The 24,568-nt window shown below is 41.6% G+C and overlaps 1 protein-coding gene across 2 annotated transcripts in view; it reads right to left on the reverse strand.

Moving 5' to 3' along the window:
* The window catches only part of DNAJC3 (DnaJ heat shock protein family (Hsp40) member C3), a 91,840-nt gene that overhangs the window by 57,647 nt on the left and 9,625 nt on the right, over positions 1–24,568 (reverse strand). The window contains exon 1 of one of the 2 annotated variants that reach the window (XM_035003171.1): positions 12,673–12,887. The exons of the other annotated variant lie outside the window; for it this stretch is intronic. Within the exon in view, the coding sequence (XP_034859062.1) occupies positions 12,673–12,754 (82 nt within the window). The 5' untranslated portion in view covers positions 12,755–12,887. Of the gene's footprint in view, positions 1–12,672; positions 12,888–24,568 lie in introns of those variants that run through there. 2 annotated transcript variants of the gene reach the window in all.

A 24,568-nucleotide genomic window follows, 5' to 3' on the forward strand; every position in this document is an offset into this window, starting at 1 on the left:
TCCTGCTACATTCTTCTTCTTTTTTTTTCTTTCTTAACATATATTGCATCGTTTGTTTCAGAGGTACAGATCTGAGATGCAGTTCTTTGAGGGCTCCAAACTCTGATACAAGGAAAAGGAAGGAACCCTTGGATTTTCCAGCCTCCAGCCAGGCAATGAGTCTTCTCCAACAGTGAGTATTCACAGATTGGCAATGAGCAATTCTGAAATTTACAAAGATGATAAAAATCAATCTTTAAGAAACTAACACCAAATAAGAGAATTAAGGGGGGGAAAAATGAGTGGGACAAACAGGAAAAAAATTTCCAAAAATGAATATAATTGACATCTTACAACTTCAAAAGATGCAGCATTCATAAAAACCAGACCAAGTATTTTTGCACTTACTGCTCTTGCAGTGGATAAAAAGACAGATAAAGCCATTTTTAAATGCCCAGACAAGCTGCCAGAGGAAAGGAGGAGGAAGACTTAACATAGACAAAGGGGTCAAATAAGTCTCCCCTGAGAAGATAATGTTTGAGTTAAAAGACAATGGAGCTGGGGGGTGGGGGGAGGATCCTGAATGACAAATGCCTCCAGAAAGCCAAAATATGACCAGGCAAGGAGCACAGAGCAAGTGCAAAGGGCTTAGTGTTATGATGGGGGGAACACACCTTCAAGGAATCAAAAGGAGGCTCAAGCATATTAGGAAGGACAGAGAATATAGGCAAGGTAGATCACACTGGGCCTTTCAGGCCCTGGTAAGAAGCTTACATTATTCTAAGTAAAAAGAGACGTCATCAGAATGGGTTTTATCAAGGAACTATGTGATTTACATTTTAAAAAGATCCCCTCCGGGGCTGTGTGGCCACAGGGTGGAAGAGATTCAAAGCAGGCCAGGATGGAAAGAAGTGTGGGAGTGTGAACTAAGAATAGCAAGTTGCCTAACAGTATATGTACTCTGATTTTATGCTTTAAAAAATATATATAGGGGCGCCTGGGTGGCTCAGTCGGTTAAGCGGCTGGCTTCGGCTCAGGTCATGATCCGAGGGTCCTGGGATCAAGCCCCGCATCGGGCTCCCTGCTCAGCAGAGAGCCTGCTTCCCCCTTTCCCTCTGCCTGCCGCTCTGCCTACTTGTGCTATCTCTGTCAAATAAATAAATTAAAAAAATAAAATTAAATAAAATAGATATATAACATGTAATTCTATATTAACTTTTTCCAGTAAAAATGTATTAATGTACTACTAATACAGTAAAAATTTAATAAAGTGAACTGAGGAATGTGCTTGTTAAAGATGATCCTGATTGAATAATCACTTGCAATTGAAAACTCTTAAAGATTATTTGTAAACACTACAGACATATTTTACAGTTAAGCAGGCAATTAAGAAAGAAAAGCAAAATAACCTTTCCTCCTTTCAGCGACTGTGAAGCTGGGGAGATTCCGGCCCAGATGTCATTGTCCTCCTACCCTTTGACCTTTCCCCAAAGCATCTCAATAAAATGGTTTGATCCCCCCAAAACAACAACAAAACCCTGCCTCAAATGTTTTTGTTAAACTATAGTTCAAAGGGACAGCACTGTAATCAGATACTGCAGAGAATATAGGTGAGATAGATCCTAAAACTTAAAACAGTACGTAGCCTTTATAGATTCTAAAATATTTATGAATGAAATGATGGCATGTATGATAGGTTTCAAAATAATCCATGGGTATAGATAAAATAAGATCAGTCATGAGTTGGTAATTGTTAAAGCTAGGAGATGGGTACCTGGGGGTTCATATACCATTCCCTCCTTTTGTAAATGTGTGAAATTTTCCATAATAAAATTTTATATTAAATCTCTTTAAGGGACTAGGGGTGGGGATATTAAAACAGTTAAACGGGCGCCTGGGTGGCTCAGTTGTTAAGCGTCTGCCTTCGGCTCAGGTCATGATCCCAGGGTCCTGGGATGGAGCCCCAACGTCAGGCTCCCTGCTCAGCGGGAAGCCTGCTTCTCCCTCTCCCACTCCCCCTGCTTGTGTTCCCTCTCTCGCTGTATCTCTCTCTGTCAAATAAATAAATAAAATCTTAAAAAAAAAAAAAGTTAAAGATAGCTCATTTTCATTTTTTAAATATAATTTCTAATATGAACTATCCATCCATAAACATTTATAGTTCCTAGTGTAAAAACAAAAATCTGTGCATCACTCATGTTGAGAGAAACATGTATATGGAAACCAAGGTAAATTACAGTAGCGAATGATTAAGAATCAAGTAAGAATGATGAAAGCACTGTATATGAACTCTGGAACAATTCAGCCTATTACAGGGGGTACAAGTAATTATAGGGGCATGTTGATGGGATTCTGTGTATTCTCAAAATGCAGGGGGTAGGAAGGGGATAGTCTTCAAAATAGCATGAAGCTTTCAAACATTTCCCTATTACATTTTCTCAAAGGAAAGATCAGATCAATGCACTGAATAGAGGATTCTATTACTTGAGGAAGGAAGAAATTTGGGTATGAGCTAAACTATTAGTCAAAATGCTTTCCTTACCCTACCATGAAAATGTTTAACAGGAAAGATGTAACACAGAAAGAATTAAGAACCTATTATGTGCTACTTTCAGTATCATAATTTCACTTAATTTTCACAATGACCATAGAAAGTGAACATCTTTCATACTCTTATAACTCAGGAAACTAGGCTCCAACTCATCCTACTGGAAGACTCACAGTAACTGTCAAAACAAGATTCAATTCCAAAGCCCAGCTTTCTTTTCAGCACAGCCCATGATCCTTTCCCCTATAATCCAGGCTAGGTGCTCCACAGTTACTAAGCCCTGTATGCTTCACTCATGCAATCCATCATTTAATACAACATTTTAGCAGAATGGTTTGCAACCTCCAAGGTTGATCTGAACCTAAGCCTAGTGGGAGGCAAGAATGCATTTGCAATGTTCTTTGAACTGTTATATCAAGCTATTTCAAGATAGACATTCCTCACTGAGAGTCATTGTGGTTTCCTGCTTTCACAGTGCTTGGAAGGAACCAGAGCTCAACCCACTGGCTCTCCACCACCACCTCAAAGTGCCCTCAGAGGACCCTTCTTGGCCACCCATCACAATTATGCATTCCTCTTGCAGATGCGCCAAAACTATAACCAGGAATCAGACACCATCAACTGCCAGATCAACCTGGAGCTCTACGCCTCCTACGTCTACCTGTCCATGCCTTACTGCTTTGACCCCAATGGTGTGGCTTTGAAGAACTTTGCCAAATATTTTCTTCACCAACCTCAAGAGAGGGAACATGCTTGAGAAAGTGAGGAAGCTGCAGACCAACAAGGTGGCCAAATCCCAAATTCTTCAGGATATCAAGAAAACAAACCATGGTTAACTGGGAGAGCTGTCTAAATGCAATGGAGTGTGCAAATGTTACACTTGGAAAAAAGCATAAATCTGTCACTACTGGAACTGCACCAACTGGTCACTGACAAAAATGACCCCTATTAATGTGACTTCATTGACATTCATTACTTGAATGAACAGGTGAAATCCATCAAAGAATAGGGACCCTGGAATCTGGTATGGCAGAGTATCTCTTTGCTAAGTGTATCCTGGGAGACAGGACAATAAGAGCTAAGCCTTAGGCTGGCTTCTCAAGGGCTGACTTCCTTGGTCACCAAGGCCAGGCATGCACGCTGGGGTGACCTTTACCTTTTCTCTAAATTGTACCAAAACATCCACTTAAAGTTATTTCATTTGTACTATTCCTTCAAATAAAATCTGGTATGCCCTCCAAAAATGTTATGTCATTCTGTCACCCCAAAAGTGAAATTACTCTTCAAACTAAATTTCTCTCACCTTCTAGGATTAAAAAAGGTATCCAGGGGTGCCTGGGTGGCTCAGTTGTTAAGCGTCTGCCTTCAGCTCAGGTCATGATCCCAGGATCCTGGGATCGAGCCCCGCCATCGGGCTCCCTGCTCCGTGGGAAGCCTGCTTCTCCCTCTCCCACTCCCCCTGCTTGTGTTCCCTCTCTTGCTGTCTCTCTCTGTCAAATAAATAAATAAAATCTTTAAAAAAAAAAAAAAGGTATCCAGATTTCTGTCCCTTCTGAATAAAACTCGGATCTTTATTACGTTATAATTTTATCCAATATAATTTCCATTTATATTGTGTAAGTAAATACAACCTCCTCTAAGAAAATCTTCCATGGCCTACCCCAATCATCCAGAAAGAATTATTATTCCTTCAGTGCATATTAGTCACATTTCCATAACAGATTCTGCCACAGTGTTAAGTGTTGTTGTGTAGGTTCCTTTCTCCCTGCAAGAGATGGTGTACCTCCTAACTGGGATCTCCCCCCCACCTTCCTCCAAATCCAGCCCCCATGCTGTTGCCAGAGCAATCCTTCCAAAATGCACTCCTAATAAAAATTATGCAGTATTTTCACATCACTGGCTAGATTCAGTCTAAACCTCTTCAGGTCTAAAGGCAAACAAGACCCTTCATGATCAGATCCCATGATGTGGGTCCAGCCTCATCATCCCTCACTCCTCCACCTCTTACTTTACACCCCTAGACCCTTAGACCATAATGAACTGGTTGTACTTCCTTGAACAGACTATATTCTCATGCCACATCACTTTGCATTTGCTGTTCCATGAAAAGACCTTTCCCACTTTCCCCCTGGGAAATTGCTCCTCCTCCAACAGGATTCTGCCCTCAAATGCTGGCTCCTCTGTGAGACCCCCTCTAACTACTGCAGTGAGAGGGTGGGGAAAGCCCCTTCTGTGTTCCTATGACATCACCACACTCACAAGTACATGACTTCACTTTGCAATACCATCTCAATACACTGACCTTCACAGTTTGCCAGCCTCTCATAACTCCTGATATCCCAATCCAGATAAAAAGTGAGTTTGAGAGAAGAAACCATCTTTTCTTCTTTATATCACCCAGTTCAATACCCTGCACAAATGTACACTCAATATTCACTGAGTGAATGTACCTATCTTCCTTCTGACTTAAAAGTATCACAAGTCATCCGATTAATAGAATTGATGTCTGGTTTGGTTCCTCCAGCCTGGGCTCAACCACCTGAAGGTTTCCCAGGCAGCTGCAGATTTGAAACAATTCTGTCTGCAGATTATTCAACACAACCCCCTGCTGACTGGAGTAACTTCAAGTAGGAATCCCTTCAGACCCCAGAAAGTCTGTTCTTTTTTGTAGTAAAATGAATCTTTGGATGGTTTTCTAAACCACTTTTCATGAACCGGTGAATATTCAAAGGAGAACTAAATTTGAAGCCTGTACAAAAGCTTATCCCTAAACAGGTACCACACGAAACTTCTACCTTTATCAGTCCTTAAATCTACTTCTCTAAATTTTCATAAATTTCTATTTCACAAGGGTAATTATTTTATATACACTGACAGTGGCATACAATAAAATACTTAGTGTAAAAGTTTAAAAGAATAGAATCCAAGGTACATAATAACAATTATCAAATCAAACTGATACTACCAAAGATTCATAAAGACATTAATATGTAAAAAGAAAAAATTATTTGTAAGTTGTGGCTGTTTCTGTACTATCTTAACCCTGTTTTGAGCCATGGGTACTTTTTTATTCCTTTGCCACATACTGGGAAACAGCGACAAGAGCGATCTCCTACTTTCTAAGAGATAAAGCAACCAAACATCATGCCTAATCAGCATTAAACAATAAGTTTCTCCTTAGATGAGCATAACCATAGGTCAGCAAAATATACAGGAAGTGTAAGGAAAAAGGTAGAGTAGCTAAGTCTTTTTATGAAGTTAGCATTAGAATCATCACATTTTGGCAAGCAAGAAATAAAGAATTTTAAGAAATGTAAAGTTGAGGGACACCTGGGTGGCTCAGTCGGTTAAGTGTCTGCCTTCGGCATGGGTCATGATCCCAGGATCCTGGGATTGAGTCCGCACTGGGCTCCCTGCTCAGTGGGGAGCCTCCTTCTCCCTCTGCCTCTGCTGCTCCCCCAGTTTGTGCTCTCTCTCTCTCTCTGGCATATAAATAAATAAAATCTTAAAAAAAAAAAAGAAATGTAAAGATAAGGGGTTAAGAATATGACGTGGTGAGAGTCACAATCAAGAGTTGAAGAACAAGAATGAAAAAGGCAAGAACTAGTGGCCAAATTACTAAGGTTCAAGCTAAGGCCAAGTGACACAGCAGGTAGCAAGCCCAGTGTGGTTATTCAGATTGGAGCACTCAGAATGTGAAGGACAAGAGGGGCTCCTGGCTGGCTCAGTCAGTAGAATGTGTGACTCTTGATCTGGGGTTGTGGGTTCGAGCCCCATGTTGGGTGCAGAGATTACTAAAAGTAAAATCTTAAAAAAAAAAAAAAAAAGAACATGATGGATGAGGAAAACGCAAAGGTCATCCTACAAAGGCACATGAGGCAAAAAAGACAAAATACTGTTTGAAAGAGATCTAATCTGAATCCAAGATTCAAGCAAGATGGGGTAGAGTCTGAAAGAAGTCTCATGGCAAAAACACAGAAAAAGTGGAAATTGGCCACAGAAAGAGCAAGAAGTGCAACTAAGCGTAACTAAGGACGGATGACATAACAGTTTCAATAAAAATAAACTGAGCTGGAAACCCTAAGCATCTCTTTCCAGTCACTATGACCCAAAAAGTGGTTGAGCCAAATTGAAAGGAAGAAAAGACTGAGTAGTTGTGTAGTACATCTGAACTAAATGCACTAAAAGCTTCCTAGGTGAACTGGGAAAATAAAATCTGTTATAACCAGGTTTGCTCAATTTCAATGGACATTATTTGTCTTTGCTTCAATTAACTGTGAACACAAACGTTTTGACAGTACCCCCTGAGTTTCAACTTAGAAAATAAGTTTAGAAGAGTCCATGCAAAAAAAAAAAACAGCTTAAATAGTCAACTTCACTCACCCATTTAAAAAATATTTATTGCACATCTACCTCATGTCAATGTGTTTCAGGTAGAGACAAGAGCCCTTTCCAAAGCTCATATTCTAGAGAGAACAGGCAGGAAAGAAAAGTAAATGAGATAATTCAGACAATGTGAAGTTTTATGAAGTAAATTCAAAAAGGTAAACAGAAACTATTAACTGAAGAAGAGAGTCCTTTTTACATAGTGTGTCAGGATAGGCCTCTCTGAAATATGAATGTTCATTTGAAGACCTCATGTGAAGCTTTCCAGACGGTGGGGACAGCAAGAATCAGTCAGAAATTAGGTTGGCATTTGGAAGTAAAAGAAGTTGGTGTGGGGGCGCCTGGATGGCTTAGCCGGTTAAGCATCCGACTCTTGATTTTGGCTCTTGTCATGATCTTGGGGTCGTGAGACTGAGCCCTGCAAAAGGTTCCATGCTGGGCATGGAGCCTGCTTGAAATTCTCTCTCTCCCTCTCTCTGCCCCTCCCCAACCCACCCACACCACCCCTGCTCTCTCCCTCTAATAATATTATTATATATAATAATAATAATAAATTAAAGAAGTTGGTGTGGTGGGAGCCTAATGATGAGGGGAAGATTAAGATAAGAGGTGTAAGTAAGTAGGAGTCAGACAGTAAGGCTTTGCAGTTATCAGTGCAGTAACGTGTTGAAGAGAGAACAGAAGATGAGGAAATAGAGACTATCAGCAACTCTTCAAAGTCCTACTGTCTAAAGAAGTGAAGACACAGTTCAGTAGCTGAAGGGCACATGACATCCAAGAACAGTTTAGGATGGAAACACTACAACACATTGGAGTGTTGATGTCAAAGATCCCACAGAGAGAAACAAAGTGATGACACAGGAGAGACACGATAACTACAGGAGCAGTACTTTCAGAAGATGAGAGGAAGTGGAATCCGGGGCCTAAGTATAGGAATTGGATTTTGCCAGGAATAGAGATACTTTAGCCATTTTATTTTATTTTATTTTATTTTTTTAAAGATTTTATTTATTTATTCATGACAGACAGAGAGAGAGAGAGAGGCAGAGGGAGAAGCAGGCTCCCGAGGAGCAGGGAGCCCGATGCGGGACTCGATCCCAGGACCCTGAGATCATGACCTGAGCCGAAGGCAGACGCTTAACCATCTGAGCCACCCAGGTGCCCACTTTAGCCATTTTAATATAAGAAAAGTAGCAGACTGGGTATAAATATAGGTAGGCTAGTGACTTTAGTGGAAGAAAGAAAAGGAAACTGCCCTGTGGTGGCTTTCATTTTCTCAAATAAAGACAAGGTCTAAAAGAATGAGGTACAGAGGGAGGAAAGGGGGGTTACATTGGAGATTTAAGGAAAAGAAAAGGTCTGAAATGCTGCTTTTCAGGAATGGACATACTAGGGAATTGTAGGAATGCTGGCAATATTGAGTGTGCATTTGAAATTGAGATTATATGCTTACAGTGAGACCAGTCAGCAAGGTTATTTCCATTTTTCTCCAGCCATGTTCAACTCTGAGATACAACAAACAAGCTGGTCAATTTGGGTTTCAGAGGTGTCAAATTTTGCCACATGAGTAAAACAAAAGAATACAGGGGCAAGGAAACTAAAAGATTTTTGCAATGATGTGACTATAAGGTGGACCAATAAATCTAAACTGAGAAGAGAGGGAAGAGGACATGCATACTTCACAAAGCATGTCTTATACCCTCAAGTGGTCTATAAACTCAATGGCAAAACCATGAGTTCTATACTATATCTCACCAGAAAGCACTATAGAGTAAGCCTCCGCTGATTCCCATATTCCAGAACTCCAAATGACACAAACTTATCAGATGTACAAAACAAGAAATAAACAAGTTTTTTTAAAAACCAGCTTTCTAAAGATCTTGAAAGAAAAATAAATCTACAGTTGAAATGTCTTAGTTCTAAAGAGCAGGTGACTGGGTTCCCATGATATTTCCATATAAACAAAGATAAACTGCTGGACATTAATCAAAAGAAAACCATGACAAAAGAAATTAAACTTAAACACAATTAATTCACTTCATATGAGAAAATAAAGCCTAATAATTACTGCAGGGAATCCCATCTCAGAACAACCACCGCTGTCCCACAGAAAAAATTTTACTGCATTTCAGGCCCTTGCTCAGCAAATGCTAGCTAGTCAAGTGAACTGGAACTTTTACACTATTATCTATAACCTATCATATTAAAAGAACTCTAGAAGCTATCTGACCATCTACTAAAATACTCAGTGTGTGTAAATTACTGAAAGTCATTCATTTTCCCTACTTTATGTGTCTTTACAAATTTAAATAATGCCAGAAAATCCTAGAGAAACAAAGTATACTTTAAGTAGGTTAAATGAATATAAAAATTTCAGTATCATTTATACCTACAGATTTCCAACTATTCTTTACCTACGGCCAAATAAATGGTTTAGTTGGGTCAGTTCAGTGAAATAAAGAAAAACTGGGTCCAGGAAGCATGTTAAGGAACAAAAAAAGATAAAAGGCTGTGTTCCTACTCAAGGCACCACACAGAACAAACCATTAGCAAAGAATTAAAATAGCTATGTTATCTGTAACATGAGAATACTAGACACTACTAAAGTTTTCTTTCTGCTCCAAAAATTCTATTCCTAACCTAGTGCTTTGGACTTCTTTCAAAGGCCTTTTTGAAAAAGAGTGCTAAAAGATGTAATCTTTCAATTCATAAGACTATTACATAGTCTCTTTCTTTGGATCACAATTAACAGAAAAGCCTGGAAGGGGGGGGTACAAAGATGAATATTTTTTTTTTTTAAGATTTTTATTTTATTTATTCATGAGAGAGAGAGAGAGGCAGAGCGAGAAGCAGGCTCCCAAGGAGCAGGGAGCCCGATGCGGGACTCGATCCCAGGACCCTGAGATCATGACCTGAGCCGAAGGCAGACGCTTAACCATCTGAGCCACCCAGGCGCCCCAAGATGAATATTTTTAAATCAGAAAAAAACTAGGCCAACTAAGCTAATTACTGGTGACCCTCTCTGTCGCATGCAACTCTGTGTTTCACACTCACTATTCTCACACCCTTCTCCTTCACTTCCTCTCCCTCTGAACCTCAGACCTATATCCCCCTGGAGGACTCTGAGGTTCCTGAAACCAAACATAACTTATTCTGGAAAACAGGAGTTAACAGTTTGTCAATTCAGGTCAAAGGTTCTTTCTAACCTTTATATCCTCATCACCAAATTTAGTGTCTAGTACATGCAGACACCTAACTTTACTCCTCTATATGAATTATTAGACCAGTGATTCTCACCAGTGATTACTTTTTAGAAATGTGAAATTTCAGGTCCCACCCAGACCTACTGAATCAGAAATGCTGAGAGGGGGACCCAGCACTCTGCTTTTAAAAGCCCTTCAGTTAAGATTCTGATACACACTCAAGTTTGAGAACCGATGTATTAACATGACAAGAAATCATCTCATTACCCCCAGTGGCAAACAAACAAACAAACAAACAAACAAACAAAAAAAATGCTGATTTCTCTCAGCTGCCACCACTTACAAATGCTGGGGCCCACATGATACACAAGATGAACTTCAGAGTCAAATAACTGAGTTTAATTTATGGTTCTTGGATTTAACAGCTCTGTGACATTATAGCTAAAGTTCCCTCATCTGTAAAGTAGAAATAGTATCACATACCTCCATGAATGAGAGATCACTTATAGAAGGATGCCTGGATGGGGCGCCTGGGTGGTTCAATTGTTAAGCATCTGCCTTCAGCTCAGGTCATGATCCCCGGGTCCTGGGATCGAGCCCCACATCCCCCACATCGGGCTCCCTGCTCCGCGGGAAGCCTGCTTCTCCCTCTCCCACTCCCCCTGCTTGTGTTCTCTCTCTCGCTGTGTCTCTCTCTGTCAAATAAATAAAATCTTTTAAAAAAAAAGAAAGAAGGCTGGCACACAGAAGACCTTTAATGAATTTAAGATCTTCTCCCCTTTTTTCCTACTACCTGTACCAAGTCTCTGCTACTTCATACAGGCAATGGTCCTCAAGAACAGCACTCTGGCACTCCTCTGAGAATGCCTTCTACACAGAAAAACTCTCTAATGAAGTTTTTCTTATGGAAAATACTCTAGGAAGGAAATGAAGTACTGAGTCGTACAGAACAGCCATTCCAAAAAGGTAGTCCAAAAGCTAGTAGGAAAGCAAATCATATAAAAGTGTGCGCTTTCATAACTTAAAAAGCATAAAACAGAACATAGGCAACTTTCTCTTAAGTGGTCAAAATAAATCACCAGTAGTAACTGGACAAAATGTGACATGGGGGGGGGGGTGTTAACATTAGAAAATGCAAGAGAACTGGAATACATGACCCATATTAAAGTGGTCCGGGCATTCAAAGTTCAATTCCCTAGATTGTCTAGGTCAACCTAGACAATTTCTTTGTCCCAATGTTGTCACGATTCTATGTTCTGATATGGGGTCACCAGGAGAACAACGTTAACACTGCCATGAATGGGACCTAAAATGTGGAGAGTGTATTACTTTTTTTTTTTTTTTAAAGATTTTATTTATTTATTCATGAGAGACACACAGAGAGAGAGGCAGAGGGAGAAGCAGGCTCCCAAGGAGCAGGGAGCCCGATGCGGGACTCGATCCCAGGACCCTGAGATCATGACCTGAGCCTAAGGCAGATGCCTAACCACCTGAGCCACCCAGGCGCCCTACTTTTTTTTTAAGTTGAGAATTTTGAGGGGATTTTACCATAAACAATTCCCAACTGTGGTTCCTCAGTCCCTCCAAATCTAACATTAAGTCTCATATTGAAATATGTGACCCCCTTGACTAGCCCTTTTCATAGGAATGAAAGCAGATCAGTGCATGTGATAGGACATCACACTCGAATATTTCTTGCAGTCACCAGGCTGGAAGCATTAGTTCAATTGGCACCCTCAGCTTTAATTCTTACTGCTCCCGCTGACATCTATGATGGGACAGCCCTTTGCTTTTGCTATTCTGTTAGAGTAGCCAACAATCCAATCTGTAGGACTCAAGCACAATTTAAGCGTTCCGTACCTTTTAAGGGGACCTTTTTTCAGAGAACTCGGAAAAGGAAAGCCAGCGGTAAGCTGAAGGGCACCATGCCGGGAGTAGTAAAACCACAAACTTCGTGCCTTGCCCTCCGGGAGCTTGGAATGCCAGCACCCGCGCCTTAACGCACCAACCTAACAACTTCCATCCACGACACACAGTAATGCGAGGGTTACTCAACTCTGAACAGTCAACACTGTCCCCTCCACTAAGCGCAGTCGGACACACTCCCCCCGCCCCCCGGAACTCCGAAGCGAAAGAGACCTCCCCTTTGGCCACCTTTACTGCCTCCTCCCAGCACCACCGACCAAGTGTCCCCAGAGGGTCCCAAGCGAGGCCGGGACCCGACGGCTGCTCCGGTCTCCGCGTCCCGGGACACTCAGGAGTCGTGCCGGATGCCCCGCTCCCCCGCACCCCCTCGACCTCCTTCGGCCCCGCTCCTCACTCCGAACCCGTCCGTCCCCGCCGGGCGGCCCGCCGGTCCCACCACCTCTTCCCCAGACAAACCCGGAATCGGGTGCCGGCCCCCGCCCAGGGGCGGTCTCAGGCCCAGCCGGGCCGCGCGGACTCCCCGGCTCCCGCCCAGCCGCCCCGAGACTCGCGCCCGGATGCAGGCGGGGAAGCGCCAGGGGGCCTGGCCCGGGCGCCCACCTCCCCCGGCCAGGGCAGGACAGGACTCACCTTCGTACTGCAGGTCCACCAGGACCAGCAGGAAGGGGAACACCGAGCCCAGCCGGCTGGTCACAGAGCCGGGGGCCACCATGTCCGAGGGCGCGGGCGGCGAGGACGAGAGAGGGTGCGGGGCCCACCAGCCCCGCCGGCGCTCAGGCTGCAGCTGCGCCCGCCCGCCGTCGGCTCTCGCTCAGGCCTAAGCGGCCGCTGGCGCCCACCGGAGGAAGGCAGCGGTGGGCGGAGCCCGGGCGACGCTACGCCCCGAGCGCAGCTGCCGCCCAATCGCCTTCTTCCCGGCTGCTCTCCTACTGGGCTCGCCGGGGTCGTGGTTCGCGTTGATAGGCTGCGGGGGCCTCCGCCCCGCCCCATCTCTGATAGGACAACGTGGAGGCACGAGACGAGGCTGCGTCCGCTGGTCGTGGAGCTGTCAGGGAGCTCCAAACGGCCGTGGCGGGTCGGAGGGAGGCGGCCGCGGGGCGTCTGTGTGGCGGCCGCCGAGTCCGCATGCGCAACCCGCGGATGCCTTTTCGGGTCGCTCCCGGAGCTGGTAGGTTAGCGAGGAGGAGGTTTTCCGGGGTGCTGTTTAGAGAGGAAGGTGAAGCCGCCGCGTCCGCGAATAAAGAGCCAAGCGTCGTCCCAGGAAGCCCGAGCGCCTGGCGTGGAGGTCTCGGAACGGACCGGTGCACAGCACGCTTCACAGAGCCTGCTACCGCCAAGCCGAGCGTCTCGGAAGGAGCACAGCCTCCTCCGAAGAGTGCGCGAGAAACGGTCAGAGGCCGGGGCTCTGTAGGGTAGGAGGAGCTGATGGAGGTTGAAGCAGGTCAGGGACAGCCGAGAAGGATCTCGGTGACCTGAGGCCCGGAAGAATGGCTTGGAAGCCTGGAACACCCCTCCCCACCACTGGCCAGCGTGCCCAGGAAAGCGAGCAATTCTGGAAGATTCTGCGAAGAAGAAACCAGGAGGCGCAGCAGCTAAGAGAGCAAGGGGCTCCGGGGACTGTAGCGCACGTCAACGGGGGGCTGGGAGGGGGGGGCGGCAGGAGGGTCCTGTTAGAACGGATCTTGCATCTTGTGTTCATCAGAGGAAACTCAACGAGAGAGATAGAAACTTGAACAAGATAAGACTCAAGTTACTCAATTTAGCGTCAAGTTTGTTCAAGGCCATTTCCTCCGGCGTCCCCAGCACAATCCGAAGTGCACGCTCTACACCAGTGATGTTTTAGCTGGAGTAAAAGAGTAATGCTTTTCTGTGTTTATTGTCCAATGCAAACTTATTAGTTTACCAATAAGTATAAAAATATTCATGTAATATTTATGATAAATACATGAATCTTTGGGCAGTTGGAATGAATAATTGATTTTTTGCAGACTGCTCTGTGTCCACCCCCCATGTTCATTGCACCATTACTTAAAATAGCCAAGACATGGAAACAACCTAAGTGTCCATTAAGAGATGAATGGATAAAGAAAATGTGGCATGCATGCACATACATGTGCACACACGCACACACAGAGGACTATTATTTAGCCCTAAAAAGTAGGAAATCTTGCCATTTGCAACAACGTGTATGGACCTTGTGTGCATTATGCTAAGTGAAATAAGTCAGTCAGAGAAAGATAAATACTGTATTATCTCACTTATATGTGGAATCTAAAAAAACCTCATGGATATAGAGAAGGAATTGGTGGTTGCCAAAGTGGGGAAGGGAAAAATGGGTGAAGGTGATCAAAAAGTTCAAACAAACATCCAGTTTATAAGTCCTGTGGATATAATGTACAACATGGAGACTATAGTTAACAATACTATATTGTATATTTGAAAGTTGCTAAAGGAACCGATTTTTTTTTAAGACTTTATATATTTATTTGAGAGAGTGAGAGCACAAGCAGGGGGAGGGGCAAAGGAAGCCAGAGAAGCAGGCTCCTGGCTGAGCAGGGAGCCGGATGGGGGGCTCATCAAACGACCCTGAGATCATGACCTGAGCCAAAGGCAGACATCCAACCAACTGAACCACGTAGGCACCCCTAAAGGAATGGATCTTAAAAGTCCTCATCATGAGAAAAAAAGTGTAACTATGTGGTGATAGGTGTTAACTAAACTTATAATCGTTTTGCAATGTGTACATATATCAAATCATTGTACACCTACAACTAATACAATGTTATATGTCAGTTATATCTCAATAAAAAATTTAAAAACAGAGAAAGCTCTATTTCTTCTGATTTGATTATATGAAATCAATGATAATACAATATGGTTTTTTATGGTTTTTTTTTAAGATTTTATTTATTTATTTGACAGACATAGCGAGACACAGCGAGAGAGGGAACACAAGCAGGGGGAGTGGGAGAAAGAGAAGCAGGCTTCCCGCTGAGCAGGGAGCTTGATGCAGGGCTCAATCCCAGGACCCTGGGATCATGACCTGAGCCAAAGGCAGACACTTAACAACTGAGCCACCCAGGCGCCCCAATACAATATGTTTTATATGCAATGCAACTCTTCAAAACAAACTTTCTAAATTAAGTGAAATTCTAATAGTCAATGTCTTTAAAAAGGTTTCTTGTGAAATTCTTATAACACAAATCATAGAGCTTTATTATTTTCCAGATCTCATATCTAAGTTATATCCTTACATCTAAATCCAAGCATAGAAAAATTGTATTAAATGTAAATGTTATAAACAAAATAATTAAATGACAGATAATGTCAAAATGGATAATAAAAGAAGTAACATGAATCAATTATAAGCTGTCTACATGGTATGATGAACCTCACTTTATGGTCAATTGATTTCAACAAGGATGCCAAGATAATTCAATGGGGCAAAGGTAGTCACTTCAACAAATGATGCTGGGACAACTCTATATCCATGTGCAAAAGAATGAAGTTGGACCCTTTCCTTAGACCACACACAAAAACTAACTCAAGTTGGATCATAGACCTAAATGTAAAATCTAAAACTATATAACTCATAAGAGTAGTAAATCTTCATATTCTTGGGGTAAATAAAGGCTTCTTAGATACAACATCAAAAGTACACACACAGAGGAAAAATTAAAGTGGATTTCATAAAAATTTAAAATTTTTGTGCCCCGAAGGACACCATCAAGAAAATGGAAAGACAATACACAGAATGGGAGAAAAAAATGCAAATCATATATTTGATAAGGGACTTGTATCCAGATGGTGTGTGTGTGTGTGTGTGTGTGTATGACTCAAGAATAAAAAGACAACCCAATTAAAAAATGAGCAAAGAATCTGAAGAGGCATTTTTCCAAAGAATATATATAAATGACCAATAAGTACATGGAAAGATACTCCATATCGTTAGCCATTAGGGATATGCAATTCAAAACCACAATGAGATGCCACTTCATACCCACCTTGATGGCTATAATCAAGATGAGCAATAGCAAGAGTTGATGAGGATATGGAGAAATGGGAACTCTCACGTATTGTTATTGGGAATGTAAAATGGCACAGCCACTTTAGAAAACAAACATCAAAGTGTTAAATATAGAATTACTATATGACCCAGAAATTCGTCTCCAGTTAAGAGAATTGAAAACATGTTCACACAAAATCTTGCTACACAGACGTTCCTAGCTATTATATGTTCATAATAGTCAAAGGAGAAACAACTCAGGTGTCTATCAACAAGAGAGTGCATAAACTGTGTTAGATCCATACAATAAAATATTATTTGACTATAAAAAAGGAATAAAGTGGGGCACCTAGGTGACTCAGTCGGTTAAGTGTCTGCCTTTGGCTCAGGTCATGATCCCCGGGGTCCAGGGATTGAGCCCCTTGTTGGGCTCCCTACTCAGCAGGGATCTGCTTCTCCCTCACCCTTTGCCCCTCCCCCCACTTGTGCTGGGGGGGGGAGCTCTCTCTTGTTCTTTATCAAATAAAATCTTTTTTAAGGGCGCCTGGGTGGCTCAGTCGTTAAGTGTCTGCCTTCGGCTCAGGTCATGATCCCGGGGTCCTGGGATCGAGCCCCACATTGGGCTTCGTGCTCCGCGGGAAGCCTGCTTCTCCCTCTCTTGCTCCCCCTGCTTGTGTTCCCTCTCTCGCTGTGTCCCTCTCCGTCAAATAAATAAATAAAATCTTTAAAAAAAAAATCTTTTAAAAAATATTTATTTATTTGACAGAGAGAGATAGCAAGAGCAAGAACACAAGCAGGGGGAGTGGGAGAGGGAGAAGCAGGCTTCCCACCGAGCAGGGAGCCCAATGTGGGGCTCGATCCCAGGACCCCGGGATCATGACCTGAGCCGAAGGCAGACACCTAAGAACTGAACCACCCAGGTGCCCCTCAAATAAAATCTCTTTTTTAAAAAAAGGAATAAAGTACTGATACATGCTAAAACATGAATGAACTTTGAAGAAGATTATGGTAAGTGAAAGAAACTGGTCACAGAATTGTATGCTTCCATTTATGTGAAATAACCAGGATAGGTAAATCTATACGGGCAAGAAGGTTAGTGGTATTCGGGGCTGGGAGTAAGGAAGAATAGGGAGTGACTACTAATGTGTATAGGGTTTCTTTTGAGAGTAATGAAAATATTCTTACATTAGGTAGTGGTAATGGTTGCACATATCTATGAATATACTTAAAAATATTTAATTGTACACTTTAAATGGGTAAATTGTATCAATTATAACAATAGAGTTCTTTAAAAAAAAAAAAAAAGTAATGGGGGCGCCTGGGTGGCTCAGTTAGTTGGGCGACTGCCTTCGGCTCGGGTCATGATCCTGGAGTGCCAGGGTCGAGTCCCGCATCCGGCTCCCTGCTCAGCGGGGGTCTGCTTCTCCCTCTGACCCTCCCCCCTCTCATGGGCTCTCTCTCTCTCTCTCATTCTCTCTCTCAAATAATTAAATAAAATCTTTAAAAAAATAAAAAATAAAAAAAAGTAATGGGATGGAGGGGCCCATGGGTGGCTCAGTAGGTTAAGTGTCTGACTCTTGATTTCAGCTCAGGTCATGATCTCAGGGTTGTAAGATCAAGCACCGCATCAGACTCTATGCTGAGTGTGGAGCCCACATGGGATTCTCTTTCTCCCTCTCCCTCTGTCCCTCCTACCTCTGCTCATGTGTGTGCACTCTCTCTCTCTCTCCTAAAAAAAAAAAAAAGTAAAGAGATGGAAAAAATATTTATCATTCAGACACTAATCAAAAGAACCCTGGAGTGGATATCTAAAGTAGCTGGGGCGCCTGGGTGGCTCAGTCATTAGGCGTCTGCCTTCGGCTCAGGTCATGATCCCAGGGTCCTGGGATCGAGCCCCACATCGGGCTCCCTGCTCCGCGGGAAGCCTGCTTCTCCCTCTCCCACTCCCCCTGCTTGTGTTCCCTCTCTCACTGTGTCTCTCTCTGTCAAATAAATAAATAAAATATTAAATAAATAAATAAATGAAGTAGTCAAACCTATAGAACCAAAGTAGAATTGGGATCTCCGGGGGCTTGGGGGAAGAAGAAATGGGGAGCTATTGTTTCAATTTTACATTATGATAAAGTTCTATTGCACAACAATGTGAATATACTTATACTACTGAACTGTATGCTTAAAAGTGGTTAATGTGGCTAATTTTGCTATGCATTTTTTACCACAGTTTTTAAAAATGTACTAAATCTCTGTACAGCTGTGGAAAAACACATTAAAAAAAGAAAGAATGCTAGAATGACTGATTAATATCAAACAAAATAGAATTCAAAGAAAAACAAAATTACCAGGGATAAAGAGGGACATTACATAATAATAAAAGGGTCGATTCAATGAGAAGGTTATCTTTTTAAGTGCACATGTAATATTCACCAAGATAAACCATATCCTACATCATAAAACAAACCTTAACTAATTTAAAATAATTGCAATTATAAAAGTCACCAGAGGGGCCTCCTGGTGGGGGGCGGGGGGCGTTGCCAGGAGGACGAGGGCCACAGCTGGGTACCACATTGAGATGGAGAGGGCCACAGCTGGGTACCACATTGAGATGGAGAAAAGAATCTCGAATCCACCTGGGAAAAGCCCCTGGATGTTTACTTGTGAAAGTCCCAGGACTAAGTTCTCCCCCACTTATGGGAATGAAAATCTCTGTCATGAACTGTGGGTTCTGTTGCTGTGTTCACAGATTTTGAAGACCTTATAACAGTTCAATTTATACCTGTTACATGTGGCCTTGATGAGTGCTTCCTGAGCTGAGTTGTGTAACATTGGATACAACTGCTCCAATTCTCAAATTTGGTTACTATTTATATTTAACATTTCTCTTTGTCACCTTGCTTTTATATTTAGCTCCATTCTAAGCAATAAAACGTTACAGGTATGTCATGCTCATGTTATTGCATACCTTAAATACCTATTTATACCTGTTAAAATAAAAGGTCTGATCTTTAGGCTAAAGTCCTCTTCTACATTGATACACACCTAACAAAAGAGCTTCAAAATACATGAAGCAAAATACTAGCAGATCTGAAAGGCAACAGAAACAAATTCACAATTTTAGTTGGAGACATCAACATTCCTCTCTCAGTAATAACTAGAATGAGTAGACAGAAAATCAGCAGGGAAAATCAATAGAATTGTTCATCAACCAACTGAATATAATCAACATTTATAGAACACTCTACCAAATACACATTCTTTCTAAGTGCACATGGAACATTCACCAAGATAAACAATATCCTACATCATAAAATAAACCTTAACCAATTTAAAATAATTGCAATTATAAAAGAACTTAAATTATATAAAGTATGTTCTCTGACCATGTTACAATGAACCTAGAAATCAATAACAGAAAGGTAAGAGGAAAAATCTCCAAATACTTGAAAACAACACACTTCGAAGTAACCCATGGACCAAAAGGGAAGTCTTGAGGGAAATTACAAAATATCAGAACTGAATAAAAATGAAAATACAACATACCAAAATTTCTGGGGCACAAAGCACACAGATTCCAACATACTTCCTGTGAAACTCCCTACAAGGCAAATCCTGTACAACCCTCTACAAGTAGTGAATACCGTAATAACGTAGCCAACGTCTTGTGGTTGCCCAGGCATGGAAAGAAAAATAGAGCTTGAATCCAGAAGTGACAGATGCCATTTACATTTCCATTGGCTATAATTAGTGACATGACTCCACATAACTTCAAAGGCACTAGGGAGTCTGTTGGGGCACCCCCGATAGTCAATAAGCCCTGATACATCTGTTTCAGTGAGCAAGGACAGTAACAGAGTTACCAGGTAGCAGGTTTTATACCCAAGATGGTAATGGTGAAGATGGAAAGAAATGGTAGGATTTGGAAAGTATCTTGGAGGCAGAGACAATAGGACTGCTCATGAATGGGGGTAGATGGGGAGGACAGAGAATGAGGCCTGATTTAGGAAAAGCAGCCAGCTGGTTTAGGAGCCTAGCAGAGGAAATAGCAAATACAGAGGCTCTGAAATGGAAACAATCTTAGTGTGTTTTAGGAATAGCATGTTGAAATGTGATAAGCTGGGGGGGGCGGGCAGCAGGATGACATGACGTCAGGAGGCAGACAGAAGTCAGATCTTACAGTGCCATCTAGGCCACTACAAGAGAGGCTTCCTCTTATTCTACTGAACAATGAAATCACCAGAGGGTTTTAACAAAGGGCTGACAGGATTGGATTTAGGTTTACAAGCGATCACTCTCGCTGCTGTATAAGCAACAGATTATAGAGGGATAAGCAGCGCGCGCAGTTAGGCGGAACTTGCCGCGTTCCAGATGAAAGGTGATGGTAGCTTGAAGTATGGTGGTAAGAGCAGAGATAGAGATGGAGAGAAGCCAACAAATTTGGCATGTATGGAGGGGGGTAATAGATGGGATAGATGGGAGTAGGACCAGGTGAGTAATCAGGTTACATTCATTCAGTTAATTTCTACTCAATTGCAATACAAAAGTGTAGCCTAAAATATTTTTGATAGGCTCTGAAAAGGCCACTGGCAAGAGGACACAAAAGGTTCACTCGTTGAACCTCTATTTCAAATTCATAATGGTGATGTGGAAATGAAAATGAGAAAACAAGCAAACAAAAGGACCTCGCAAGAGCGTAAGCCAAGATAAACATTTCCATGGACTAAAAGTAGGGGGGAAGAAAACCCCCACAAAGTCACGTGTAAGGAGAAGCCGTGGCAATACTAGCCTATGTTTTAGATCTAGGAAGGGACCAAAAGTAACCCAGAGACAGCCTCCTCATTCTCCCTGGCACTGACTCCACCAGCAGCAGCTCTGTTATGACTACTTGTTTACATGGAATTGTAGAAACCCAGAAAAGGGGAATCTAGCCGCTCCTGACTGGCTCTGCAATATCAGCCTGGAACCGATGTTATACAACAGGAGAGAGTGAGCATAGAAAAAAAGAAAAGTGGGAAAACAAGTAAGCAGATAAACAAAAACTTCCCTTTCCACCCAAAATGGAACTGCAAAATAAAAGTTCAAAACATCAAGAACTGTAATGTTAAAGGGATGCCTGGGTGGCTCAGTCAGTTAAGCATCTGCCTTCAGCTCAGGTCATGATCTCAGGGTCCTGGGATTGAGCCCCGCATCGGGCTCCCTGCTCAGTGGGGAGTCTGCTTCTCGCTCTCCCTCTTCCCCTCCGCCCCTCCTAGTGCATCCTCTCTCCAATAAATAAATAAAATCTTAAAGAAAAAAAAGAACTGAGGTGCAAAGAAAGACAGGCAACAAATCAACAACTGAACCTGAACTCACTTAAGAGGAAATTAACTTTATAGACTAAGGATGCTTTATAGACATAAGTACAAGAACAGCCATACAATACATCCAATATAATACATCCATAAATATAAGAAAGGAAGTACAGAACAAAACAGGCATAAACAAAATGAGAAGAGGTGGATGCAAAAAATATTGTATTAATTTCCTACGGTTGCCATAATAAATTGCAACAAAGTGTATAGTTTTAAAGCAACAGAAATTTATTTCCTTATAGTTCTGGAAACCAGAAGTCCAAAATCAAGGAGTTAACAGGGCCATACTCTCTCTGAAGCCTCTAGAAGAGAATCCTTCCTTGCTTTTCCCTCCTTTCTGGTGGCCCCTAGCAATCCTTGCCATTCCTTAGCACGTAGTACATCACCCTAATCTCTGCTTCCATCTTTGTGTGGCATTCTTCTATATGTCCTCTCCTCTTCTTAACCAATTACATCTGCAAAGACCCTATTTCCAAATAAAGTCATATTCTGAGGCTTTGAGCAGACTTGAATTTTGGGGTGAGGGGAATTATTTCACCCATCACAACAATTAATAAATACTCTTAGAAATTAAAAAAAAAAGATTAGCCCCTGAAATTTGAAAAAAAAAAACAACCTATCTAATACACACACACACACACAGAACTACTACTAGATGGAATAACCTCTAGAACACAAAGTGAGAGAGTTAATAATTAGAAGACATTTTAAAACATATCACCATCAGAAACTCTTAGACCAAGCACACACAAAAATCTTAGTAAGGATTGGAAACTCCTAGAAAATCTTAGTAAATGCGAGCAAAAATTTAATGAGCTTTATCTAATACTTTATCTAACAAAGAGAGAGAGATTATACTCTGCCTACCAAATAAGACATTTTTTTCAAATATGGAAGAGTTGTAAAAATCTACCAAATCCTAGTTCACAAAGAAAGTTTTACAAATTCCTAAGAATTGTTATCATATATTTCATGTTCTTTGACTTAGTGCAGTTAAATTGAAAGTCCACAATAAACAGATTTTTCCAAGTCATGTGCTTAGGAACAACAACAACAAAAATTGTCTCTAAATTAGTCATGGTAAAGACAAAATCATCACAAAAGTTCCAAATTACCCAAAACAAGATGATAATGAAAATGCTACATTATCATAATTTGTGGAATGCTGCTAAAGCAAGTGAAATGAATGAGGTATTCAGCTCAGAATGCTAGAAACACTATAAGACAGAAATAAAGAAACAAAAGGAAAGAAATAATGAAAAAATGAGCAGAAATTACTGTATGGGGAGTGGCAAAGAAATATGAGAGATCTAGACCAAAAAGCTCAATATTGATAGAAGTTACAAAACAAACAAAAATAGAGCAAGCTTAAAAAAAAAAAAAAAAAAACGAGAAAAGACATACTAGAATTTAAAAGGAGTACACATTGGGGTGCCTGGGTGGCTCAGTCAGTTGAGTGGCTGACTCTTGACTTTGGCTCAGGTTATGATCTCAGGGTCCTGAGATCAAGCCCACGGGAGGCTCCATGCTGGGCATGGAGTCTACTTGAGATTCTCTCTCTCCCTCTGCCCCTCCCCCCACCCCTGCTCTAACTCTCTCTCTAAAAAAAATTTAATTTAAAAATAAAAGCACATAACTACAAATATGGTGGAGATGTTTTAATTTATAAAACACTTAATGTCTTTATGCCAACGAATTTGAAAGTAGAGATGAAAAGAAAAATAGAATGCCTGAGTAAGCTAGTAGCTATTAAAGAAAGTAAATTAGTAATTATGTGTCTTTTCCTAAAAAAGCCACTGGCCCCCACAGATTTGTAATCCCTGCTTTATACAAAGTATTTCAGAGTATTTTTTAAAAGAGGAAAATCTCTCTGACTCATTTTAAGAGGCTTGATGCTAAAATTGGAAAGAAAAAGAAATCATCAATTATGAGACTAGATATAGCAGTCTTAAATGGAATATTTCCAAATCAAATTCGTGCAGCTAAAAATGAAAGGTAACCACGAAGATAGGATCCAGGGACACAAGGATAGATCAACATCAGAACATCTTTCAATGAAATACAACAAGTTAACAGGCAGATGAAAAATCATTCTAATATAATCAATCCCTAAATAAAATACAGCCCTCGTTCATGTTTAAAAGAAAAAATAATCTCAGCAAAATATGGAAGCAAACTGCTTTAACTTGGTAACTGATATTTATCAAAACTCCTACTTTGAAGATGGTAGTGTCCTCTCAGTATCTCCTTTCCCTCTTGGAAATCACCCAAAGCCACCACCATCACCGCAGTAAATTAAGAAACAGAAAAGCTAATTACACCTGTAACAAAATGTAGGAGAATGTTGAATCTCCAACTCTCACCTCAGTAAGTGGGAGTGATGCCAAACAGCAAAGGAATCAGAGAGAAGATGCCTGCTTTAGAATGCACATCTAAAAAAAAAAAAAAAAAACACGGCAAGAGACTTCTTCAAGGTCAGAGGCATTTCCTATAGCGCAGAACCCAAATATCTTGTTTGCAACAAGAAGAATGAGATGCATTCGTTGGTGACAGAAGCTACTTAGGACACACTTCGGTTCCAAGAAGCAAAAGATATGGGCCTGAAACACGACTCACTTATTTGTTATCTCTCATTTCCCGGAAGCAATTCATCGCCATGGCAGAGGGAGAGAAGAGAAACTTCACACGATGAACAGCTTTACGGTTACACGTCTCCCTTTGCACGGGAGAAGTAAAACCTGGACTAATCGGATCATAAGAAACATGATGACCACGTATGGAACACACACTATACAAACTTCCCACAAAAACAATTTTAGGAAAACTTCACCTCATTCAAAGATATGTAATCAAAAAGGACAGAATTAAGTGCCCAATAAGCACATGAAACAGTGTGCAACATCATTTATCATCAAAGAAATGCAGATTGAAACCTGAAGGAGGTACCACTACTGCATTACATGGTACATCAGAATGAAACACAATCCACAACCCCGAGGGCTGCAAGCATTTGGAACAGCTGTTAACTCTCCTACGTTGCTGGTGAGCATGAGATGGTACAAGGACGTTGGAAAACTGTTTGCTAATGTGTTACAAAGTTAAGTCTCCGTGTGCTCACTGACCTAGCAACTCCCCTCCCAGGTATTGGTATTAGAGAAATGAAAACATACTCCCC

Source organism: Mirounga leonina, unplaced genomic scaffold (assembly GCF_011800145.1).
Source record: "Mirounga leonina isolate KUSES-001 unplaced genomic scaffold, KU_Mleo_1.0 Mir_127, whole genome shotgun sequence".
In the NCBI taxonomy this organism is placed as follows: Eukaryota; Metazoa; Chordata; class Mammalia; order Carnivora; family Phocidae; genus Mirounga; species Mirounga leonina.